The 20,473-nt window shown below is 38.9% G+C and overlaps 5 protein-coding genes across 6 annotated transcripts; all 5 read left to right on the forward strand.

Moving 5' to 3' along the window:
- The first annotated feature begins 809 nt into the window (after positions 1-809).
- Positions 810-2,976, forward strand: LOC135262461 (olfactory receptor 2AT4-like). The gene is made up of 2 exons (XM_064349481.1): positions 810-941; positions 1,735-2,976. Exons 1-2 carry the CDS (start codon positions 903-905, stop codon positions 2,764-2,766), a joined length of 1,071 nt encoding a protein of 356 aa, XP_064205551.1. The 5' UTR covers positions 810-902; the 3' UTR covers positions 2,767-2,976.
- A 3,462-nt stretch (positions 2,977-6,438) lies between these two features.
- LOC135262464 (olfactory receptor 1F1-like) lies at positions 6,439-8,600 on the forward strand. Its single transcript, XM_064349482.1, has 2 exons — positions 6,439-6,570; positions 7,348-8,600. Exons 1-2 carry the CDS (start codon positions 6,532-6,534, stop codon positions 8,377-8,379), a joined length of 1,071 nt encoding a protein of 356 aa, XP_064205552.1. The 5' UTR covers positions 6,439-6,531; the 3' UTR covers positions 8,380-8,600.
- A 676-nt stretch (positions 8,601-9,276) lies between these two features.
- On the forward strand, positions 9,277-12,276 carry LOC135264109 (olfactory receptor 51F2-like). Of its 2 annotated transcripts, XM_064352768.1 has the most exons (3): positions 9,277-9,822; positions 10,033-10,141; positions 10,515-12,276. In XM_064352768.1, exon 3 carries the CDS (start codon positions 10,573-10,575, stop codon positions 11,539-11,541), a length of 969 nt encoding a protein of 322 aa, XP_064208838.1. In that variant the 5' UTR covers positions 9,277-9,822; positions 10,033-10,141; positions 10,515-10,572; the 3' UTR covers positions 11,542-12,276. The 2 variants fall into 2 exon arrangements, with proteins under 2 accessions (XP_064208838.1, XP_064208840.1); XM_064352770.1 differs by lacking the exon at positions 10,033-10,141.
- A 3,689-nt stretch (positions 12,277-15,965) lies between these two features.
- On the forward strand, positions 15,966-16,989 carry LOC135262465 (olfactory receptor 1F1-like). The gene has a single exon (XM_064349483.1). It carries the CDS (start codon positions 16,018-16,020, stop codon positions 16,987-16,989), a length of 972 nt encoding a protein of 323 aa, XP_064205553.1. The 5' UTR covers positions 15,966-16,017.
- A 2,129-nt stretch (positions 16,990-19,118) lies between these two features.
- Positions 19,119-20,198, forward strand: LOC135264108 (olfactory receptor 52E4-like). Its single transcript, XM_064352767.1, has one exon. The coding sequence runs from the start codon at positions 19,227-19,229 to the stop codon at positions 20,196-20,198; it is 972 nt and encodes a 323-aa protein (XP_064208837.1). The 5' UTR covers positions 19,119-19,226.
- Positions 20,199-20,473: the final 275 nt, after the last annotated feature.

The following is a 20,473-nucleotide window of genomic DNA, read 5'->3' on the forward strand; positions in this document are numbered from 1 at the left end:
CATCGCTTGAACCAGGAGCTGGGTTGCGTAGGTGGTGAGGAAGGGGCGGATTCTCCGGATGTTGTACAGGAAGAACCTGCACGTTCGACTCACCGCCGTGATGTTCTGGGAGAGGGACAGTCTGTTGTCCATCACCACTCCTACTACTACTCCTACTACTACTAATTATAATAATAATCATAATTATTCTTATTATCATTATTTTAAATATTACTATTATTACGATTATGATTATGATTGTGATTATTGTTATTATTATTATTATTGTTGTTATTATTATTATTATTATTATTATTATCATTAAAAATGTTTATTTATTTGCAGCTGTTTTATTGTGGCAAATAGGTTAGGCTAATTGGAGAGTCTAAAATGCCCATAAGTAAGAGTGTGTGAGTGAATGGTGTGTAGGCCCTGCAATGCATTGGCTGATTTTTTCTTTTCTTTGTGTGGCTTTGCCATTTATGGAGCATGTTTAACACTGAGAATATTCCTTTTTTTGCTTCAAAATTCTAAGCCAGTGTTCTAAAACTCTTGTTTTAGAAAACATTGTTTTCAGTTACCATCACGGATTATTACATCAGCATTAGAAGGTTCAGTTCAGAATATTCTCATCACATATTTGTGATCTCACACCTTAAAGGGTTAAAGAAAGGCCCTCAAAAAAGCACACACAATCAAGCCTTATCATTACATCACAGTTCATTTATTTTAAATAATCCTTTGCCAGTTCTTTTACCCTAATGATTTGACACAACAGAATATAAAAACTGCAGTACATGAACATTGCTTTTCGAACTCATTCCATAATCGAGAGATGTACACCCTACTAATGCAACATACTGCTATGCATTAGTTTCCTGACTATGGAAAAATATTCTTGTACATGATTTTTCCATGTAGTGATGACTCTTGTGTTCTGGACAGTTAGTCTACAATTATTGGTAAGTATTAGCATTACCTTAATGTATTTCTTTATTCATATAATCTAATGTGAATGCATTCACCAGCTAGCTTGATGTGCATAGCAATAAAACCACTGAAAATGCATTCTAAAACAATGATAATATGTGTTTTAAAAAAGAAACAGAAGCATATGGAGTCATTTTAATGAAGAGCACAAACAATCTTAATCACATATTTTGATATGATAATGTTCTAAAACATTTCTTGTTAAAATTAATGAAAGACAATGTAAAATATTTCAATATTTATACTTTGCACTTTACATTGTTCATCATTGTTGCATCGTTTTGATAGAACCTGCTGCTGCCAGGCATGACTGAGAAACAATTTGTCTTTCATTTAAATACAAAACATTATAGTCTATACAGATTGCCGTGGGAGTTGCATGTATGTAAGAGAGAGATTTAACTATAAAACTAGCTTTTGCTTTCAAAGTCAAACGAATGGAATGATAATGTAATATTTGTATGTTCCACAATGTCACAAAAGTGTTTAGTATGTTCATTATGATAAAGAATAATTCACATAGTGTTCTTCATTCTCTGATAAATTGGTTGATTGAAGACTTGCAATTCTGTCTCAATTTTTTTTGAGACACATAAGATAATAAATGTGAGCTTGTTTACATAGATAATTATTTGACAAACCACAAAATCTATTCCTGTATGTTAAGGTTAAGTTTATTGTCTTCCAAGGGAGAAAATCAGAGAGATCCTACTGCATGAAAGAAAATCAGGATATCTCACAAAATCTATTTTTCTTTAATTTCAGGTCCTTAAGATAGCTTTTTCAAAGGGTGAGAAAAAGCAAAGAGCAAACAAACCTGCGATGAGCCCCCTAAATTCAACCTTCTTTATTAACGCCACTATTGTGCGTCCTGAATACTTTTTCATAAGTGGTTTTTCTGGTATTCCTCACACAAAATACTACTATGTGTTCTTGTGCTTCGTTTATACTCTGTCTCTAGTGGGAAACACTTTTGTCATGTTTGTGATTTACGCAGACCACTGTCTTCACAGTCCGAAATACATTGCGGTGTTTAATTTGGCTGTGTCCGATTTGTGTGTAAGCACTGCGCTCGTTCCTCCATTGATTGACACCTTCCTGTTTAAATCACAGTTAATCTCCTTTGAGGCCTGCTTGACTAATATGTTTTTTGTTTATTCGTTTCTCTGCATGCAGTCTTTCACTCTCACTGTTATGTCCTATGATAGATGTGTCGCTATATGCTTTCCACTGAGGTACAATGAGATTGTGACTAATAAATCGATGTTGGTCATCACAGCTATTACATGGAGTTTTGCAGCACTGTCTGTTCTCATTGCTGTGGGTTTTATCAGCAGACTGTCATACTGCAAATCCACTGTGATAAACAGCTATTTCTGTGATCACGGACCCACATACCGTTTAGCATGCAATGACAACACTCCAAGTGATGTGTTGAGTTCGATACTTCCTGCTCTGATGTCATGGCTTCCATTACTGTTCATTACAGGTACATACATCTGTATAGCCCGTGCGTTATTGAAAATTGCAACAGCTCCTGAGCGACTCAAAGCCATGAAAACCTGCACCTCTCATTTGATCTTGGTGGGTGTGTATTATTTTCCTATATGTATCATCTATGGAGCAATCGGCCACTTCGTTCACCATAACGTCAGGATCATCAGCACATCTCTGGCAACTGTCTTGCCGCCTATGCTAAATCCAATCATTTATTCACTGAAGACAGAAGAACTCACAGAATCCATTAAAAAGCAGTACAGAAGAAGTAAGATACACATCACTGTAATGTATAAGTGAATAAATATTTTAATCAATGTAGGATTACACTCTCAATTTCCCTCTTAATGGGAGTATCCCATGAGGGGGCTGTTATTAATAACAGGGAGCCGTTATTAATTATTAGTTGAATTAAAGGTGCAATGGGGCAGTGACAATCTGCTGGTTCAAATCCCAGATGAGGCACTGCCATTATGCCACTGAGCCGAATAATTAACCTGTATTGCTTTGCTGAATGTCCAGTTATACGAATTAAAAATGTACAAAAATGCTAGTTGTCTGAGTTGCTTTTTTTGAGGACGCTAAAGCAAATACATTTGAATAAATAAAAAGTGCAGCGCTGTTGTCTCATCCATTGAACGCATGTTTAGACTAACGAGCTGAAGGATGACAGTGGTCTCACGGGCATGTGTGTGTGCAGCTGCTTCGTCAAAGTCCTCAAGAGTCGTTAGAAAAGAAAAGAGTCAACATCTCTTCATTAGCAGCGCATTTAAAACTCAAACTCCCAAGATAGCTGTGCTGTCTGATAATACTCAGTCAGACAGGTGCTCAAAGACAGCAGGCTAATATTATCCTTTTTTCGTAGAGATCTGTGACAAGCCTATTAAATCCCTTAGATGCCCTTCCTGGCCCATTCATCTCTAAACCAAATTCATTTGCATAAATTTGGATTGGGATGGCAGTTACGGCTTGGCAAGGCACGCCCCATACTTGTACAGACTTGAGAGTTTGGCACTGTTCAGGGTTTCCAAAAGAAATAACCACGATAACCACAGACTCTCAGCCCTTAAAGACATTGCTTCTGTACTTTCTCACCTCATGTCAACACGGAATTCGGATAAAACGTCACACGTCCACACAATAAAGCCACAAATTTGGTTTATATTATTATATAATTCTTCTTCTCTTTTTTTTTTTTTTGCCAATTTCGTCATCACAAACGCTGCAGTCCCACAAATCAATAACTCTCCCCACTGGACCTTTAGCTACATTTTCTGCCAATAACAGTATCTGATCAAAGTAGTCTGATCTAGCCAATTGCTGTATACTTGGATACACAAGCAAAATTAACAAATGGCACCTGCCCTGATCAGGTAGTCTACCTTCTTTCAAATACTGAGCAAACAACAACATTATAGAATGTCTTTTTTTATTTCAAAGGCAAGCCCTGTTGCTTGAATCCTTTTGGGTACAAAAATACAGCCACAATTTATACAGTTTTATACAGTTTGGCATTTCGACCCAGTTTCACGTTAGCAAGCTTGGTAACGGTGCCTACTTAGTCGACGGAGCAAGAGTAACGTGAGTGAAGACGGCAGTGAAATAAGTCCCCCAAATCTGTATCACACTGAACGCTTTCAGATATTCTGACAAAATGTAATCAGAGCCAGACTGTGGTATGGGGATGGCTGGTTTAAGCAGCCACACCTGCCCTGGGTCAAGCTAATTAGACCTGGCCAATTGGATAATTGGTTAAGCATTAGATAATTGGCCAGGCTAATTGGACCCAGGAACAGGAGTGGCTGCACCTGTGCGTAGTGAGGTAATCACTGCGCACAGGTTAAATCTGCCATCCCCGCCCACACAGGGGAGCTTCGGTCATGACTGTTTTAACATCTGCTCCTTGGCGTTAACATCTTGCCAAACCCTCGTTAATAAAATCTGGACTGTTGGAACATCATCTCCCTGTGTCACTGTGCTGGAAGGCCCCAAAGAAAGCCACTTCGGTGGCCTGTGGCAGGCGTGTTTGGCACAGTGGCGCCCAACGTGGGGCCGCTCCGGCACAAGAAAGAGGCACAGGAGGGCCAGCCAGGAAGCACACTGGAGGAGGGGCAGCTGAGGTGTTCCCGACAGGGCTTCAGGTGGATCCTCCAGGCCAAAAACGGGGAGCGGGAGATGACCACGGAGGGGAAGGAAGCGATCCTCAGCTGGGACGCTGGGGAGCTGGACCTGGCCGTGAAGGCAGGTCAGCTACGGGCGGTGTACGAGAGGTGGTCGCGCCGTGAGCTGGACTTGGCCGGGAAGGCGGGTCAGCCACGGGCGGCGCACGAGCGGTGGCCGCGCCGTATTGCTTCCTTTCTTGTCTGTTGGTGGTTTTAGTTCGTTGTTTCGGCCTGGTTGGGTTGCCCGGAGCCCGTGAGGGGGAAAGCCTGCACCAGCCTTCCAGCAGTGCCGACTGGCGGCCACCACAGCCACGAGGGTTCCTGGTCCCCAGCGCCACAAGAAGGCCAGCCCACCAGCCCACCAGCCCAGCCACCCCACCACAGCCCCTGGAACAGCCCAAGCCGGTGACACCCCCACCAGCCAGCCGAGCAGCCCAGGACTCCCCGCGCTCCGAGAGGGAGGAGGGGGGAGGGCTGCCTCATCATCCGGGGGAGGGTCACGACTGTACTGGACTGTTCCGGGGCCCTTAAAGTGTTAAGGGCGCTTGGATTTTTTTTTTTGTTTTTTTTGTTGCTTGGTTGGAGTGCTGGGGGGGGAGTAGGCTTCGGCCAGGGATTCTCCCTGGCCTCAGTTTGGCGTTGGGGGTATGTGGTGTGGGGATGGCTGGTTTAAGCAGCCACACCTGCCCTGGGTCAAGCTACTTCTTACATTACATTGTTATGCAATGTTCTGTTGCCATGCCATTTTAACTTTATACCGCTAATTCCGCAATAGGGGATGAATAACGTAATTACAATTATTTACCTTAGATAAACATTCTGCTTGGCCTATGGGAAATAATATAATTTACTCGTAAACAAATAGACAGGAGAAGTCTGTGTATCTCTTGTTGCGTCCTGATTGGTCCACCAGGCAACCAATCATATACCAGCCAACGTTGCTGCGAAATGGTAAAATGAAAGTGTACAATAAAATTGAAGGCCTAAATCTCAGGATGTGTTGCATGTCCGACCCTCCAATTGGTATGAAAATTGAGAAGCATTGATGAGCAGTCTTGCAGAGTTAAAAGGTGAAATTTTTAAAATTTATTGTACCTTTTATTCCATTTCACCGGCAGTTTGGAACACCTACTCTGCACTGATTATTGAAACCTCTGTCTCTGATTTAGAATGGGGCAAGCAAGCAGGTGATCCCCTCCAAAGCACATGATGTCAGCCATTGCTTCTTATTATTCCAATGTTCACAAGATAGGAGGGTATAATAATAATAAAAATACTACTACTACTACTACTGCTACTACTACTACTACTACTAATAATAATATAAATAAAATACTACAACAACTACTTCCACTACTACTACTACTACTAATAATAATAGTGATTATTATTATTTAAAATTATTATTATTATGATTATGTTCCTTGCCTTGCCTGATTTTTTCTATTCATTGCGTGCCTTTGCCATTTATTGAGTATGTTTAACTCTGAGAATAATCCATTTTTTTCTATTTCCTCATAATTCTAAACCAGTGTTCTAGAACTTCATTGCTTTCAGTTTCCATCACAGAGTTTTACATCAGAATTAGAATGTTCAGTTCAGAATATTCTCATCACATATTTGTGATCTCACACCTTGAAGGGTTAAAGAAAAGCCCTCAAAAAAGCACACACAATCAAGCCTTATCATTACATCACAGTTCATTTATTTTAAATAATCCTTTGCCAGTTCTTTTACCCTAATGATTTGACAAAACAGAGTATAAAAACTACAGCACATGAACCTTGCTTATCAAACACATTCCATAATCGAGAGATGTACACCCTACTAATGCAACATACTGATATGCATTAGTTTCCTGACTATGGAAAAATATTCTTGTACATGATTTTTCCATGTAGTGATGACTCTTGTGGTCTGGACAGTTAGTCTACAATTATTGGTAAGTATTAGCAGTACCTTAATGTATTTCTTTATTCATATAATCTAATGTGAATGCATTCACCAGCTAGCTTGATGTGCATAGCAATAAAACCACTGAAAATTGATTCTAAAACAATGATAATATGTGTTTTAAAAAAGAAACAATGATAATGTTCTAAAACATTTCTTGTTAAAATTAATGAAAGACAATGTAAAATATTAAACATTTCAATATTTATACTTTGCACTTTACATTGTTCATCATTGTTGCATCGTTTTGATAGAACCTGCTGCTGCCAGGCGTGACTGAGAAACAATTTGTCTTTCATTTAAATACAAAACATTATAGTCTATACAGATTGCCATGGGAGTTGCATGTATGTCAGAGAGAGATTTAACTATAAAACTAGCTTTTGCTTTCAAAGTCAAACGAATGGAATGATAATGTAATATTTGTATGTTCCACAATGTCACAAAAGTGCTTAGTATGTTCATTATGATAAAGAATAATTTACATAGTATTCTTCATTCTCTGATAAATTGGTTGAATGAAGACTTGCAATTCTGTCTCAATTTTTTTGAGACGCATAAGATAATAAATCTGAGCTTGTTTACGTAGATAATTATTTGACAAACCACATATTGTTTACTTGTAGTGTTTAAGAAATCAATTCCTGTATGTTAAGGTTAAGGTCATGGTTTACTTTATTGTCTTCCAAGGGAGAAAATCAGAGAGATCCTACTGCATGAAAGAAAATCAGGATATCTCACAAAATCTATTTTTCTTTAATTTCAGGTCCTTAAGACAGCTTTTTCAAAGGGTGAGAAAAAGCAAAGAGCAAACAAACCTGCGATGAGCCCCCTAAATTCAACCTTCTTTATTAATGCCACTATTGTACGTCCTGAATACTTTTTCATAAGTGGTTTTTCCGGTATTCCCCACACAAAATACTACTATGTGTTCTTGTGCTTTGTTTATGCACTGTCTGTATTGGGAAACACATTTGTCATGTTTGTTATTTACAGTGACCACTGTCTTCACAGTCCGAAATACATTGCAGTGTTTAATTTGGCTGTGTCCGACTTGTGTGTGAGCACTGCACTTGTTCTTCCATTGATTGACACCTTCCTGTTTAAATCACAGTTAATCTCTTATGAGGCCTGCTTGAGTAATATGTTTTTTGTTTATTGGTTTCTCTTTATGCAGTCTTTCACTCTCACTGTAATGTCCTATGATAGATGTGTCGCTATATGCTTTCCACTGAGATACAATGAGATTGTGACTAATAAATCCATGTTGGTCATCACAGCTATAACATGGATCTTTGCAGCACTGGCTGTTGTCATTGGTATGATTTTTTTCAGCAGACTGTCATTCTGCAAATCCATTGTAATAAACAGTTATTTCTGTGATCACGGACCCATGTTCCGTTTGGCATGCAATGACAACACTCCAAGTTTTGTGATGAGTTGGTTGCTTCCTGCTCTGATTTTCTGGCTTCCATTACTGTTCATAATGGGGACATACATTTGCATAGCCAGAGCGTTGTTAAAAATTGCAACAGCTTCAGAGCGACTCAAAGCCATGAAAACCTGCACCTCTCATTTGATCTTGGTGGGTGTGTATTATTTTCCTGTTTGTATCATCTATGGAGCAATCGGCTCCATCGTTCACCATAACGTCAGGATCATCAGCACATCTCTGGCAACTGTCTTGCCGCCTATGCTAAATCCAATCATTTACTCACTGAAGACAGAAGAATTCACAGAATCCATTAAAAAGCAGTACAGAAGAAGTAAGATACACATCACTGTAATGTATAAATGAATAAATATTTTAATCAATGTAGTATTCCACTCTCAGTATCGCTGTTAATGGGAGTATTCCTTGAGGAGACTGTTATTAATAACTGGGAGCCGTTATTAATCGTTAGTTGAATTAAAGGTGCAATGGGGGGCGGTGACAATCCCAGATGAGACACTGCCATTATGCCACTGAGCCGAATAATTAACCTGTATTGCTTTGCTGAATGTCCAGTTATACAAATTAAAAATGTACAAAAATGCTAGTTGTCTGAGTTGCATTTTTTGATGATGCTAAAGCAAATACATTTGAATAAATAAAAAGTGCAGCGATGTTGTCTCATCCATTGAACACATGTTTAGACTAACGAGCTCTATTCAGGGTTTCCAAAAGAAATTATCATGATGACCACAGACTCTCAGCCCTTAAAGACATTGCTTCTGTACTTTCTGACCTCATGTCAACACGGAATTCGGATAAAACGTCACACGTCCACACAATAAAGCCACAAATTTGGTTTATATTATTATATAATTCTTCTTCTCTTTTTTTTTTTTGTTGCCAATTTCGTCATCACAAACGCTGCAGTCCCACAAATCAATAACTCTCCCCACTGGACCTTTAGCTACATTTTTTGCCAATAACAGTATCTGATCAAAGTAGTCTGATCTAGCCAATTGCTGTATACTTGGATACACAAGCAAAATTAACAAATGGCACCTGCCCTGATCAGGTAGTCTACCTTCTTTCAAATACTGAGCAAACAACAACATTATAGAATGTCTTTTTTTATTTCAAAGGCAAGCCCTTTTGCTTGAATTCTTTTGGGTACAAAAATACAGCCACAATTTATACAGTTTTATACAGTTTGGCATTTCGACCCAGTTTCACGTTAGCAAGCTTGGTAACGGTGCCTGCTTAGTCAACGGAGCAAGAGTAACATGAGTGAAGACGGCAGTGAAATAAGTCACCTAAATCTGTGTCGCACTGAACAGTTTCAGATATTCTGACTAAATGAGAGTTCAGAGATCCAAACAAACCAGTCATGTCTGGTGATTCGGACAGCTCACAGTTTTTTTCATGGGAGAGAGGAGAATAATAAAAGAAATAATAATAATCCAAATCCTGCAGTACTTGGACTCCTAAATAGATAAATGAACAAACACAAAATCAATCCCTATGGTTGTGTCATGTTGCATTCATTTCCCATGAGCATTTGTGTTCTGTCCCCCTGGTGTATTGCTCTGTGTCAACACTCCGAGATATAAGAACAACAGTGAACGGTTTGACTCACCACAATCCTTTCCACCCGATCTATGATCAAGTTCAAGGAATCACATCTACTAAAGGAGAATTCTTGAAAAACACTGGCTTCCCAACAATTAAAAAAAAGAAGAAGTTTTTCCTCGTTTACGATATATACACTGACGACAGACTTGGTCTGTGCAAGTTTATCTGAAGTTCTTGGTAAGTATTAGGCACACCTTAATCTATTCATTCATTTGTTTATTTCAAAGAGTTGCAATTGTCTGCTTAGCCTGAAGTGCATAACAACGCAACTATATTAATTGAAAACTGAATATAAAATAATTTTACTGTGTTTTCAAAAAGTAACAAAATATATTGCATTGAAAAACCTTGACCTGACATATATCTTTCAAACCTTTCCCTTTTCAGAGAGAAAATGTCAAATATCAAATATTTCAGTATACATGCAATTTATTGATATTGTTCATCATTAAGCTCTCTGTGGTTTCTTCTTTCTGAGTCCATCTCCAATTACCAGGTTTGTTTTGCAATAAAACTATAAGTATTTTTTTTAGTGTAGTCTTACCATAGGAACACAAAAGATGGAATGAGTGTGTAACATGATTATTCTGCATTCTGCAGGGCCGTGCAGAGATTCATAAAATGCTTTTCAGTCACAGATTAAGGGGCTGAGTCAAGCCGTAAAATTCTGTATTTTGTTTTTTGCTTGAGGCACACAATACTGATTAATTAAATAATAAGTCATAATAAAGTAATAAATCTGAGCTTCTGTGTTTTTTTGTGGTTTTTCAGCTGAATATTTCGGCAAGTCAGACACAATTAACTTTGCAGTGTTTTCATTCATTATAGAGGAATTCATTATGGAAGGATAACCTATTTTTTATTTTCAGGTCCTAAAGGACTGGTTTTTCAGGGGGTGAGAAACAGTGAGGAGCAAAAAAATTTGTAATGAGGACCCTGAATTCAACCTCCTTTTTGAACACAACGATTGTGCGTCCTGAGTTCTTTTTCATAAGTGGTTTAGCCGGTATTCCCCACACAAAATACTACTATGTGTTCTTGTGCTTTGTATATACTCTGTCTCTACTGGGAAACACTTTTGTCATGTTTATGATTTACAGTGACCACTGTCTTCACAGTCCGAAATACATTGCAGTGTTTAATTTGGCTGTGTCTGACTTGTGTGTAAGCACAGCCCTCGTTCCTCAGTTGATTGACACCTTCCTGTTTAAATCACAGTTAATCTCCTACGAGGCCTGCTTGACTAATTTGTTTTTTGTTTTTTGGTTTCTCTTTATGCAGTCTTTCACTCTCACCGTTCTTTCCTATGATAGATGTGTCGCTATATGCTTTCCACTGAGATACAGTGAGATTGTGACTGATAAATCGATGCTGGTGATCACAACTATGACATGGATTATTGCAGGACTGGCTGTTCTCATAGCTGTGACTTTTATCAGCAGACTGTCATTTTGCAAATCCACTGTGATAAACAGTTATTTCTGTGATCACGGACCCATGTTCAGGTTGGGGTGCAATGACAACACTCCAAGTTATGTGATGAGTTGGACACATGCTATTATGATTCTCTGGTTTCCGGTACTTTTTATCATGGGTACATATATTTGTATAGCCAGAGCATTATTGAAAATAGCAGTGGCCCTGGAGCGCCTCAAAGCCATGAAAACCTGCACCTCCCATTTGATCTTGGTGAGTGCATTTTATCTTCCTGTATGTATTAATGCTGCGATGGGTTCCAGCATTCACCCAAACGTTAGGATCTTTAGTACGTCGCTGGCATTGGTCTTGCCACCTATGCTGAATCCAATAATTTATTCACTGAAGACAGAAGAATTCACAGAATCCATTAAAAGGTTTTACAGAAGAAAAATACTTGTCGCTGTAAGGAATAAATGAATAAATACCTTAATCAGAAATGTCTAAATATTTTCAAGGTCTTCCACCTTACTACTGCCGAGAACTCATTTTTTCTCGTTTTTTTGTTTGTTATTGTTTTCTTGTCAGGCTGTTATGAAAGCCAATCAAACCCTTTGTTTTTTTTTTCCCCTTTTGGATGAGCCAATCATATTCACCGGCCCTGCTCATTCCTATTGGTGCAGGGGAGCACAAAGAAGGCCACATTCCCACCTGTGAAATGTTTGATTTCAAACCACTGTCTGCTAAATGCCTGTAAGAACAGCAGTGATCCAGCTCACACATACATACACACAGCTGAGAGACTGACAGTCGTGCCACAGCCCCGGCCATGAGCGTGAGGCTCCAGACAGATGCAGTAAATAAATATAGCAATGTCCCAGAGCAATTCCCAGGGTCCAGCCAGCACAGGCAACATTTGGCAAACACAGAAGATCATGCCGTCAACTTCGGGACTTGTCTGATGCGGGAGAGATGCTTAATGAGTTTTTCTGGAAAACATTTTTTTTATGTGTTCATGTATTGTATCTCTATAGCACCATCATGTGTTTGACTTGGGCTAAGCTTCCAAGGCTGGAGTGTTGACGTCTCGTCACTTTGCCGCCCCTGCTCAAACAAACAAACAGACGGATGGGAGCGGCCTTGCGAGTGCAGACGCTCCATCAATATCCTCATGAGTCTTCTGAGTGAAGCAAACACCTCTTAATTAGCAGCTCAGTTAGGGACCCCGCACCTGAGCAGGAGTTGTGTGTGAATGATATAGAACTGCCCGTTATTGACAGAATGATGCAACTCTTTTCTACTATGGCATTGACACAGACACAAACTGGCATAGGCCTTGAGCATGCTCAAAATGTTCGGCCTTTTGATGCTACCCCAGCTTTGACCATAACTCACGTAGCATGTTGCAAAGTCATCAAGTGATTTGAAAGTTGCACAAGCTAACATTTAAGGAGAATAATACATTCTAAAATAGTATGCCCTAATAAATAAAATAAAAAAAACATCCATGCACTGTTTTCCTTTAAACCGTTTAAGGCGTGAGATGCGACTATGAGGGGTCAGATGACAGAGAGGTTCTCCAGTCTTAGGGGCTGCAGGCAGCTCATTCCATTCAGGGGTCACTCAGTGGTGGAACATATTTCATTCAGGATGGTAAATGGTAAATGGACTGCATTTATATAGCGCTTTTATCCAAAGCGCTTTACAATTGATGCCTCTCACTCACCAGAGCAGTTAGGGGTTAGGTGTCTTGCTCAGGGACACTTCGACACACCCAGGGCGGGGATCAAACCGGCAACCCTCCGACTGCCAGACAACCGTTCTTACGTCCTGAGCTATGTCGCCAGGACAGTGGAGTCACTGCACAGTAAAAATGTTCAGTGTTAAATCAACACACAGACCCAAAGGGACTCATATCTACCCTGTTAGAGCTGAATTAACACTGGACATTTTTACTGTGTGTCTGTTGTTCCTGCCAAATGAAAAATATGCTTTTTTTCACAACATCTTTGGCTCACTTAAAATGAAGTGTGAGCATCTACCATGGGTTTTGCTACCTCCATCAGTGTTGGTGATCATGGATATGGCATGGACTATTACAGGATTGGCCACTCGGCCAATTGTGGTTTTTGTCAACAGATGGACTCATTCTGTGATCATGGACTGACAGTTAGTTTGTCATGCAATGGTCACTTCACTCACTTAAGACAAAATAATTCACAGAATCCGTTAAAAAGCTATACAGAAGAGAGAAGATACACATCATTGTAAGGAATAAATGAATAAATGTTTTAATCACAAATGACTGACTTGGCAAGTTTGAATGTGTTGATTTTTTTTATTTATTTTATTTTTAAAATCTCCACTGAAATGAGAGCAATTATGAAATTAAATTTTATGAATAGGAACACAATGATTGATATGAAAATGAAGAAGACATGTATTTTAATGAATACAGTTATAGTGGCTTTTTACTTTTTTTAAAAAGAGTAAATTATACAAAATGGTCTTGAGGCACTCTTTTTTTCAATAGCAGTTCATAAGCCTTAAATGAATATGGGTTTTAATAGTATGAATACACTTTTGACCGCATAGCACCCTCAGGATGTGAACTCCTCAGGCTGATGATCCTCAGGTCTGTTTCTAGATGTCAACATGGTCTGCTGGTTTCTTCCACCTTAAAATCAGCAACCTGTTTAGACCTAAGAAACCAGTTGACGTAATTCATCTTGTGCCATCAACTGTTTTAAATGATCTATTAAATAAGTAACAACTTTTGTGTGTATTGGATGTAAAGGTACATCTGTAATAATTTTTTGAAAATTGCACTTTTGAAGTGGCGCTCTTGGTGCGCCACCTATGGTACGTATTGGCATGAAAATTGACACACATTACCTACATGGATCTGTCTTCGATTATCAAATTTCAAAACTTTGAATAGAGGCTGAATTTAAAGGAGGTGTGATCAAATATGTCTTTCACAGTGTATGCATATTCATATTTAACTTTCTTAAGGAATATTGGCCTGAGGGGGTCATGCTTCTCTGGGCTGCTGCAGGAAAGCTGTGTGAGGGGTCCTGTCAAATGTCATAAAATTTGGGGTCATGGAGTCAATGTAAATGAGTATTTTACAAAGGCCATGCTGCAGTTTAACAAAATGGTTGTCCTTCTGTCATCTTCATTTTCCAAGAATATTCAAAATGGCAGAAAATCCAATATTTGGATGGGTCTGGATGGGACTGTATGGGTCCTTGGGGCAGATGAGAATGCCGCAATGTCTCTCAAACTGTGGACCCAAGTGCAGACAGAGCCAGAAGCCAGGGAGTAAAAACCCCAAAAAAATCTCTTTACTTGAAGATTTCAGCAAAAACAAATCACAAGGGCAAAAAAAAACAAAAAAAAAAACACAAACAACCAGGGAACACAGGACACAGGAAGCTAGAAACACAAAGGTCTCAGTACTGAACAGGGGACGTTCACACAAAGACTCATGGGACCACAATAGTAGGCAATCACCTAAACAAGCAGACTTGTGAAAAACTTATTGAGAACCAACAATCTAATAATCACACACAATTAACTCGGACGTGACATAAAAAAAATGAGTGAAGAAAGAAAAGCAGCGATGGATGACAGGGGGTACTTGAGACAGAGGAGTGGGGTCACTTGCAACCAATTTTGTGACTAAAATAATTAATTCAGTTTGGTAGGGGTGTCAGACTGGATTCTAAGGGGTCTGCAGTGTCGGCAGGTTTTTGTGTTTTCCTTTCAGTCAGCTGACAATAAAATAAATAAATAAATAAAAGTCCCAAACGAGAAACACAAAATCAGTCCATTGCGTCATGCTGCATTGATTTCACACAAGCATTTCTTTTGTGTCCTGTTCCCTTGTTGTACTGCTCTGTGTCAACACGCTGGGATATAAGAATCACAGCCCATGCTTTGGCTCACCAGTCTTTTTCAACTGATCCATCTACTAACGGAAAAATATTGAAAGACACAGGCTTCCCAACAATAGAAAATGAGTTGCTCTAGGTGAGAAATAAATACATTGACAAGATATTTGGTCTGTGCAAGCTTCCATAAAGTTATTGGTGAGTATTAGTTGCACCCTCATTTATTAATTTCAAAGAGCTGCAATTTTCTGCTTAGCTTGAAGAACATACCAATTATGCTAATATAAAATTGAATCTAAATAATTTTTGTGTGTTTTTTTTTTTAAGTAACAAAATATATTGCTTTGATAAACCATGACCTGACATTAAAAAAAAAAAATAATAATAACCTTGATTTAACCAGGTAAAAAACCCCATTGAGATCAAAATCTCTTTTGCAAGGGGGACTTGACATTAAACACAACATTACAGAAGACAGCAGACAAATGAGTTACAAACTTTAAATGGGGAATGAAACAGCTGTGAAACAGTAATTAAAAACCAGAGCAGAGGTTAAAAACATTTGCATAATTTCTTTTTTTTTCTTTCAAACCATTCCCCTTTCTGAGAGACTATGTAAAATGTCCAATATTTCAGTGCACTTGCAATTTGTTGACATTGTTCACCATTAAGCTCAGGTTTTCTTTTGTGATTAAACTATCAGCGTTTTTCTTTTAAAACTGAAGGATACAGTGATACAACAGTAAAAGAAAAGATGGTATGAGTATCTAGGTATGTTATGATTGTTATGCGGTCTGCCTGGCTGTTCGGAGATTCATGAAATGTTCTTCAGCCACAGTTCATTGGGTTACTGAGAGAAGCACGCAGGTTCTGTTAATACAACAGTGTGCAATAATTAAATAATAAATCTGAGCTTGTGTGGTTTCTGTGGCTCAGTATTTCAAAAGCCACACATTGTTAGCTTTGTCATCTTTGAGGAATTCATTACTGTTTTTTTTTTCAGGTCCTAAAGGACTGGTTGTTCAGCGGGTGAGAAACAGCGAGAAGAAACAGACCTGCAATGAGCAACCTAAATCCAAACGTCTTTTTAAACTCCACTATTGTGCGTCCTGAGTACTTTTTCATAAGTGGTTTTTCCGGTATTCCCCACTCAAACTACTACTACATCTTCTTGTGCTTCGTTTATGCTCTGACTGTAGTGGGAAACACTTTTGTCATGTTCATGATTTACACTGACCACAGTCTCCACAGTCCAAAATACATTGTTGTATTTAATTTGGCTGTGTCTGACTTGTGTGTAAGCACCGCACTCATTCCTCCATTGATTGACACCTTCCTGTTTAAATCACAGCTGATTTCCTTCGAGGCCTGTTTGACCAACATGTTTTTTGTTTTTGGGTTTCTCAATATGCAGTCTTTCACCCTCACGGTTCTGTCCTATGATAGATGCATCGCTATATGCTTCCCGCTAAGGTACTATGAGATTGTGACCAGTAAATCAATGTTGGTGATCACAACCATATTATGGATTATTGCAGGATTGGCCATTCTCATAGCTGTGGTTTTTATCAGCAGACTGTCATTCTGCAAATCCATTGTGATAAACAGCTATTTCTGTGATCACGGACCCACATTCCGTTTGGCATGCAATGACAACACTCCAAATTATGTCATTAGTTGGACACATCCTGTTCTGATTTTCTACCTTCCATTACTGTTCATAACGGGCACATATATTTCTATAGCCAGAGCGTTATTAAAAATAGCTTCCGTAGAAGAGCGTCTCAAAGCCATGAAGACCTGCACCTCCCATTTGATCTTAGTGGGTCTGTTTTACTTTCCTATTTGTGTCACTTTTGCAATGGGCTCCAGAATTCACCAGAACGCCAGGATTATTAATACGTCTCTGGGGACCGTCTTGCCGCCGATGCTGAATCCAATCATTTACTCACTGAAGACAGAAGAATTCACAGAATCCATTAAAAGGCTGTACAGAAGAATCAAGATACACATTAATGTAAGCAGTAAATGAATAAATGTTTTAATGGCTAGTTTAATCATGTTAATTTTTCCAAATCCTTCACTTGACTTTAAAAGCAATTAGAAAGCTTAGTCCAATGAATGGAGATATTGTGATATCCCCCCCCCCCCTATGATTTCACCATTCACTTTCAATAATCAATAAATTGAATACTACATTTTTTAATATTTCTCTCTATGCCCCATTCTTTCACTGTTCAGGAGGCTTAGCCAATCATAAATCGAAGTTTTCGTTTTATGGTTTTATGTTTATTGTAATCCTTCTGAGAGTAGGGGTTGGCATTAGACAGAATTACTGTTACTTTATCGTACTTCGAGCAACAAGAGAGCGTCCTGCTTATTTGGGCTGCTTCTTGCTGCTTCGCTGTCACTGTGACAAACTGGGGGAAAACTGCCACACAAATACTTCGTTTTGCTATAATTTCCCAGTAATATGAAGTTTAGTTCTTTGTTTAGCAGTAAACCCTGTATGCAGTTGCATGCGGGACAGTAGTTCACTATTGGGTGATGCCATAGTTAAAGTATTATACTGTAGTTCTTCGTAAACAATAATGAGCAATTGGGGAGGAGGTGGTGGGGAAAATCTCAAAAGAAAAATGGACCAAAATACAGTGGTAGCAGTCTAATAAAACCCCATTCAGCGATGGGGACAACCACGGTAGTAACACGTCGTCCTTCGGGTGAGATGCAAAACCAAGGTCCTGACTCACTGTGGTCAATAATGGAGCCCGTGACATTCACAGCAAAGAGTATGGGAGGTTCCCCCGGTGTCCTGGCTAAACTCCCAACTTGGCTCATGCAACCTGCCACCGAATTATCCCCCAGTTTAATTGGCTGAAAATGACTCTCACCCTCTCCACCTCAGCTGATGTGTTGGGAGTGTTCTGGCTGAGGTGCATCACCCAGGCGGCTGAAACACATTCGTGGTGGCCTTGAGGCAAGTTTCCCCCTCATCACTATGAAGAAAAAATAAAGCAGAGTGTGAGCACATGAATGACCAGCAGGGGTCACTGGTGAGCACTGAGACATGGTCATCCTGGCCACAAATCCCTCCCTCCCTGTGCAACACTACAGACAATAATACCTCACCCTGCGGAGCTGTCGCCCACAGCCCTCACAGTCGTATAATTGCAAGGAATAACAATTTTTATTATTATTATTTTTAATATTATCATTATTTGTATTACTGTTTCTTTATCATAAAAGCCCAGTTAATCTATGGTAATGGTTCTTTTTCTTTTCTTTTTCTTTTTTTTCAAAAAAGTTTTTTCAGTACTTCACCATCTGAATGCTGGATGGGTCTCCCAGCAATGAACGTTCAATCTTATCGCATTGTGTCTGCACAATGTTTCAAACTTACACTCACAAACAAAAAACTGAAATAGAAACAGTCACGCCACAGCCCTGGACCTGAGAATGAGGCTCCAAACAAATACAATAAACAAACAAATTAATTAATTAATTAAACAAGAAAAAACTAAAAACAAATCAATGACTATCATTGCGTCATGTTGCATTAATTTCACATTCGCATTTCTCTTGTGTTCTGTTCCCTTGGTGTATTGCTCTGCGTCAACACTAGAGGATATAAGAATCACTGTCCACGCTTTGACTCACCACAATCTTTTTTAACTGATCTATCATCAAGTTCCTGGAAAAATATTTGAAGACATTGGTTTCCCAACAAAAGAAAAATAGTTCTTCTATATGAAATAGATACATTGACATTTTTGGTTTCTGCAGTTTGCCTAAGCTTATTTGTAAGTATTATCTCCAACTCAAGACCTTTTTCTGCATAGCTGCATTGAAGTGCATAGGTATTATTCTAACTGAAGATGAATCTAAATTTATTTCTTACTTCTAAAAAAGTTTTTAAAAGATTAATATCATCAAAACTGACATATCTTTCTAACCTTTCCCTTTAAAGATTTCTGAGAAAAATGTATAAATACTGAGAATAGAAATATAAATTTATATTAATGTATAATTTTTTAGCAAATCAAAGGGCAATATTGGAGACACATGAGATCCACATATTCAGTAATGAAAAGTTTCTACTGCATCTGAGCTTCTGTGGATTCTATTTGTGAGTATTTGATAAACCACACACTGCTGACATTGTAGTGTGTGGGGAATTCATTAGCGTAGGCTAACGTATTGTTTATTTTCCAGGTCCTGAAGACTGGTTTTTCACAGGTTGAGAAACAGTGAGGAGGAAACAAACCTGTGATGAGCCCCCTGAATTCAACCTTCTTTATTAACGCCACTATTGTGCGTCCTGAGTTTTTTTTCATAAGTGGTTTTTCCGGTATTCCCCACACAAAATACTACTATGTGTTCTTGTGCTTTGTTTATGCTCTGTCTCTAGTGGGAAACACTTTTGTCATGTTTGTGATTTACACTGACCACTGTCTTCACAGTCCAAAATACATTGCAGTGTTTAATTTGGCTGTGACTGACTTATGTGTAAGCACAGCCCTCGTTCCTCCATTGATTGACACCTTCCTGTTTAAATCACAGTTAATCTCCTACGAGGCCTGCTTGACTAACCTTTTTTTTGTTTTTTGGTTTTCCACCATGCAATCTTTCACTCTCACTGTTATGTCCTATGACAGATGTGTCGCTATATGTTTTCCACTGAGATACAATGAAATTGTGACTAACAAGTCGATGTTGATTATCACAACCACAGCATGGGGTTTTGCTGCTCTAAGTGTACTCATCGCCATTGGTTTCATCACCAGACTGTCCTTCTGCAAATCCGTTGTGATAAACAGCTATTTCTGTGATCACGGACCCATTTTCAGGTTGGCGTGCAATGACAACACACCAAGTTATCTGATGAGTTGGACACATCCTGTTGTGATTCTCTGGTGTCCAGTACTTTTTATCACAGGCACCTACATTTGCATAGCCAGAGCGTTATTTAAAATTGCTGCAGCCTCAGATCGCCTCAAAGCCATGCAAACCTGCACCTCTCATTTGATATTAGTGGGTGTGTTCTATCTTCCAATATGTGTCACCTTTGCACTGGGATCCCTCATTCACCAGAACGCCAGGATTATTAATACTTCTCTGGCGATGGTCTTGCCACCGATGCTGAATCCAATGATTTACTCACTGAAGACGGAAGAATTCACGGAATCCATTAAAAAGTTCTACAGAAGAAACAAGATCCACATCACTGTTAGGAAAAAATGAATCTGTATTATAATCAGCTCTGCAATGGATTGGCAACCGGTCCAGGGTGTATTCCTGCCTCTTGCCCAATGCATGGTGGGAAAATCTATCTAGGGTTAGATAATGGATGGGTGGATAGATATTTTAATCACAAATGAAGGACTCAATGTGACAATTTTTTTTTGCCTGCTGCCTGCATTATTGCTTTAAAGCCGCACCCTTAAACTGCTGTTTTACTCGATACACTTTTCCAGTTATTCATTTGGCTGAAAACATTCAATAAAGTGTTGATGTGT

This window comes from Anguilla rostrata, chromosome 9 (assembly GCF_018555375.3).
Source record: "Anguilla rostrata isolate EN2019 chromosome 9, ASM1855537v3, whole genome shotgun sequence".
Lineage (NCBI taxonomy): Eukaryota > Metazoa > Chordata > Actinopteri > Anguilliformes > Anguillidae > Anguilla > Anguilla rostrata.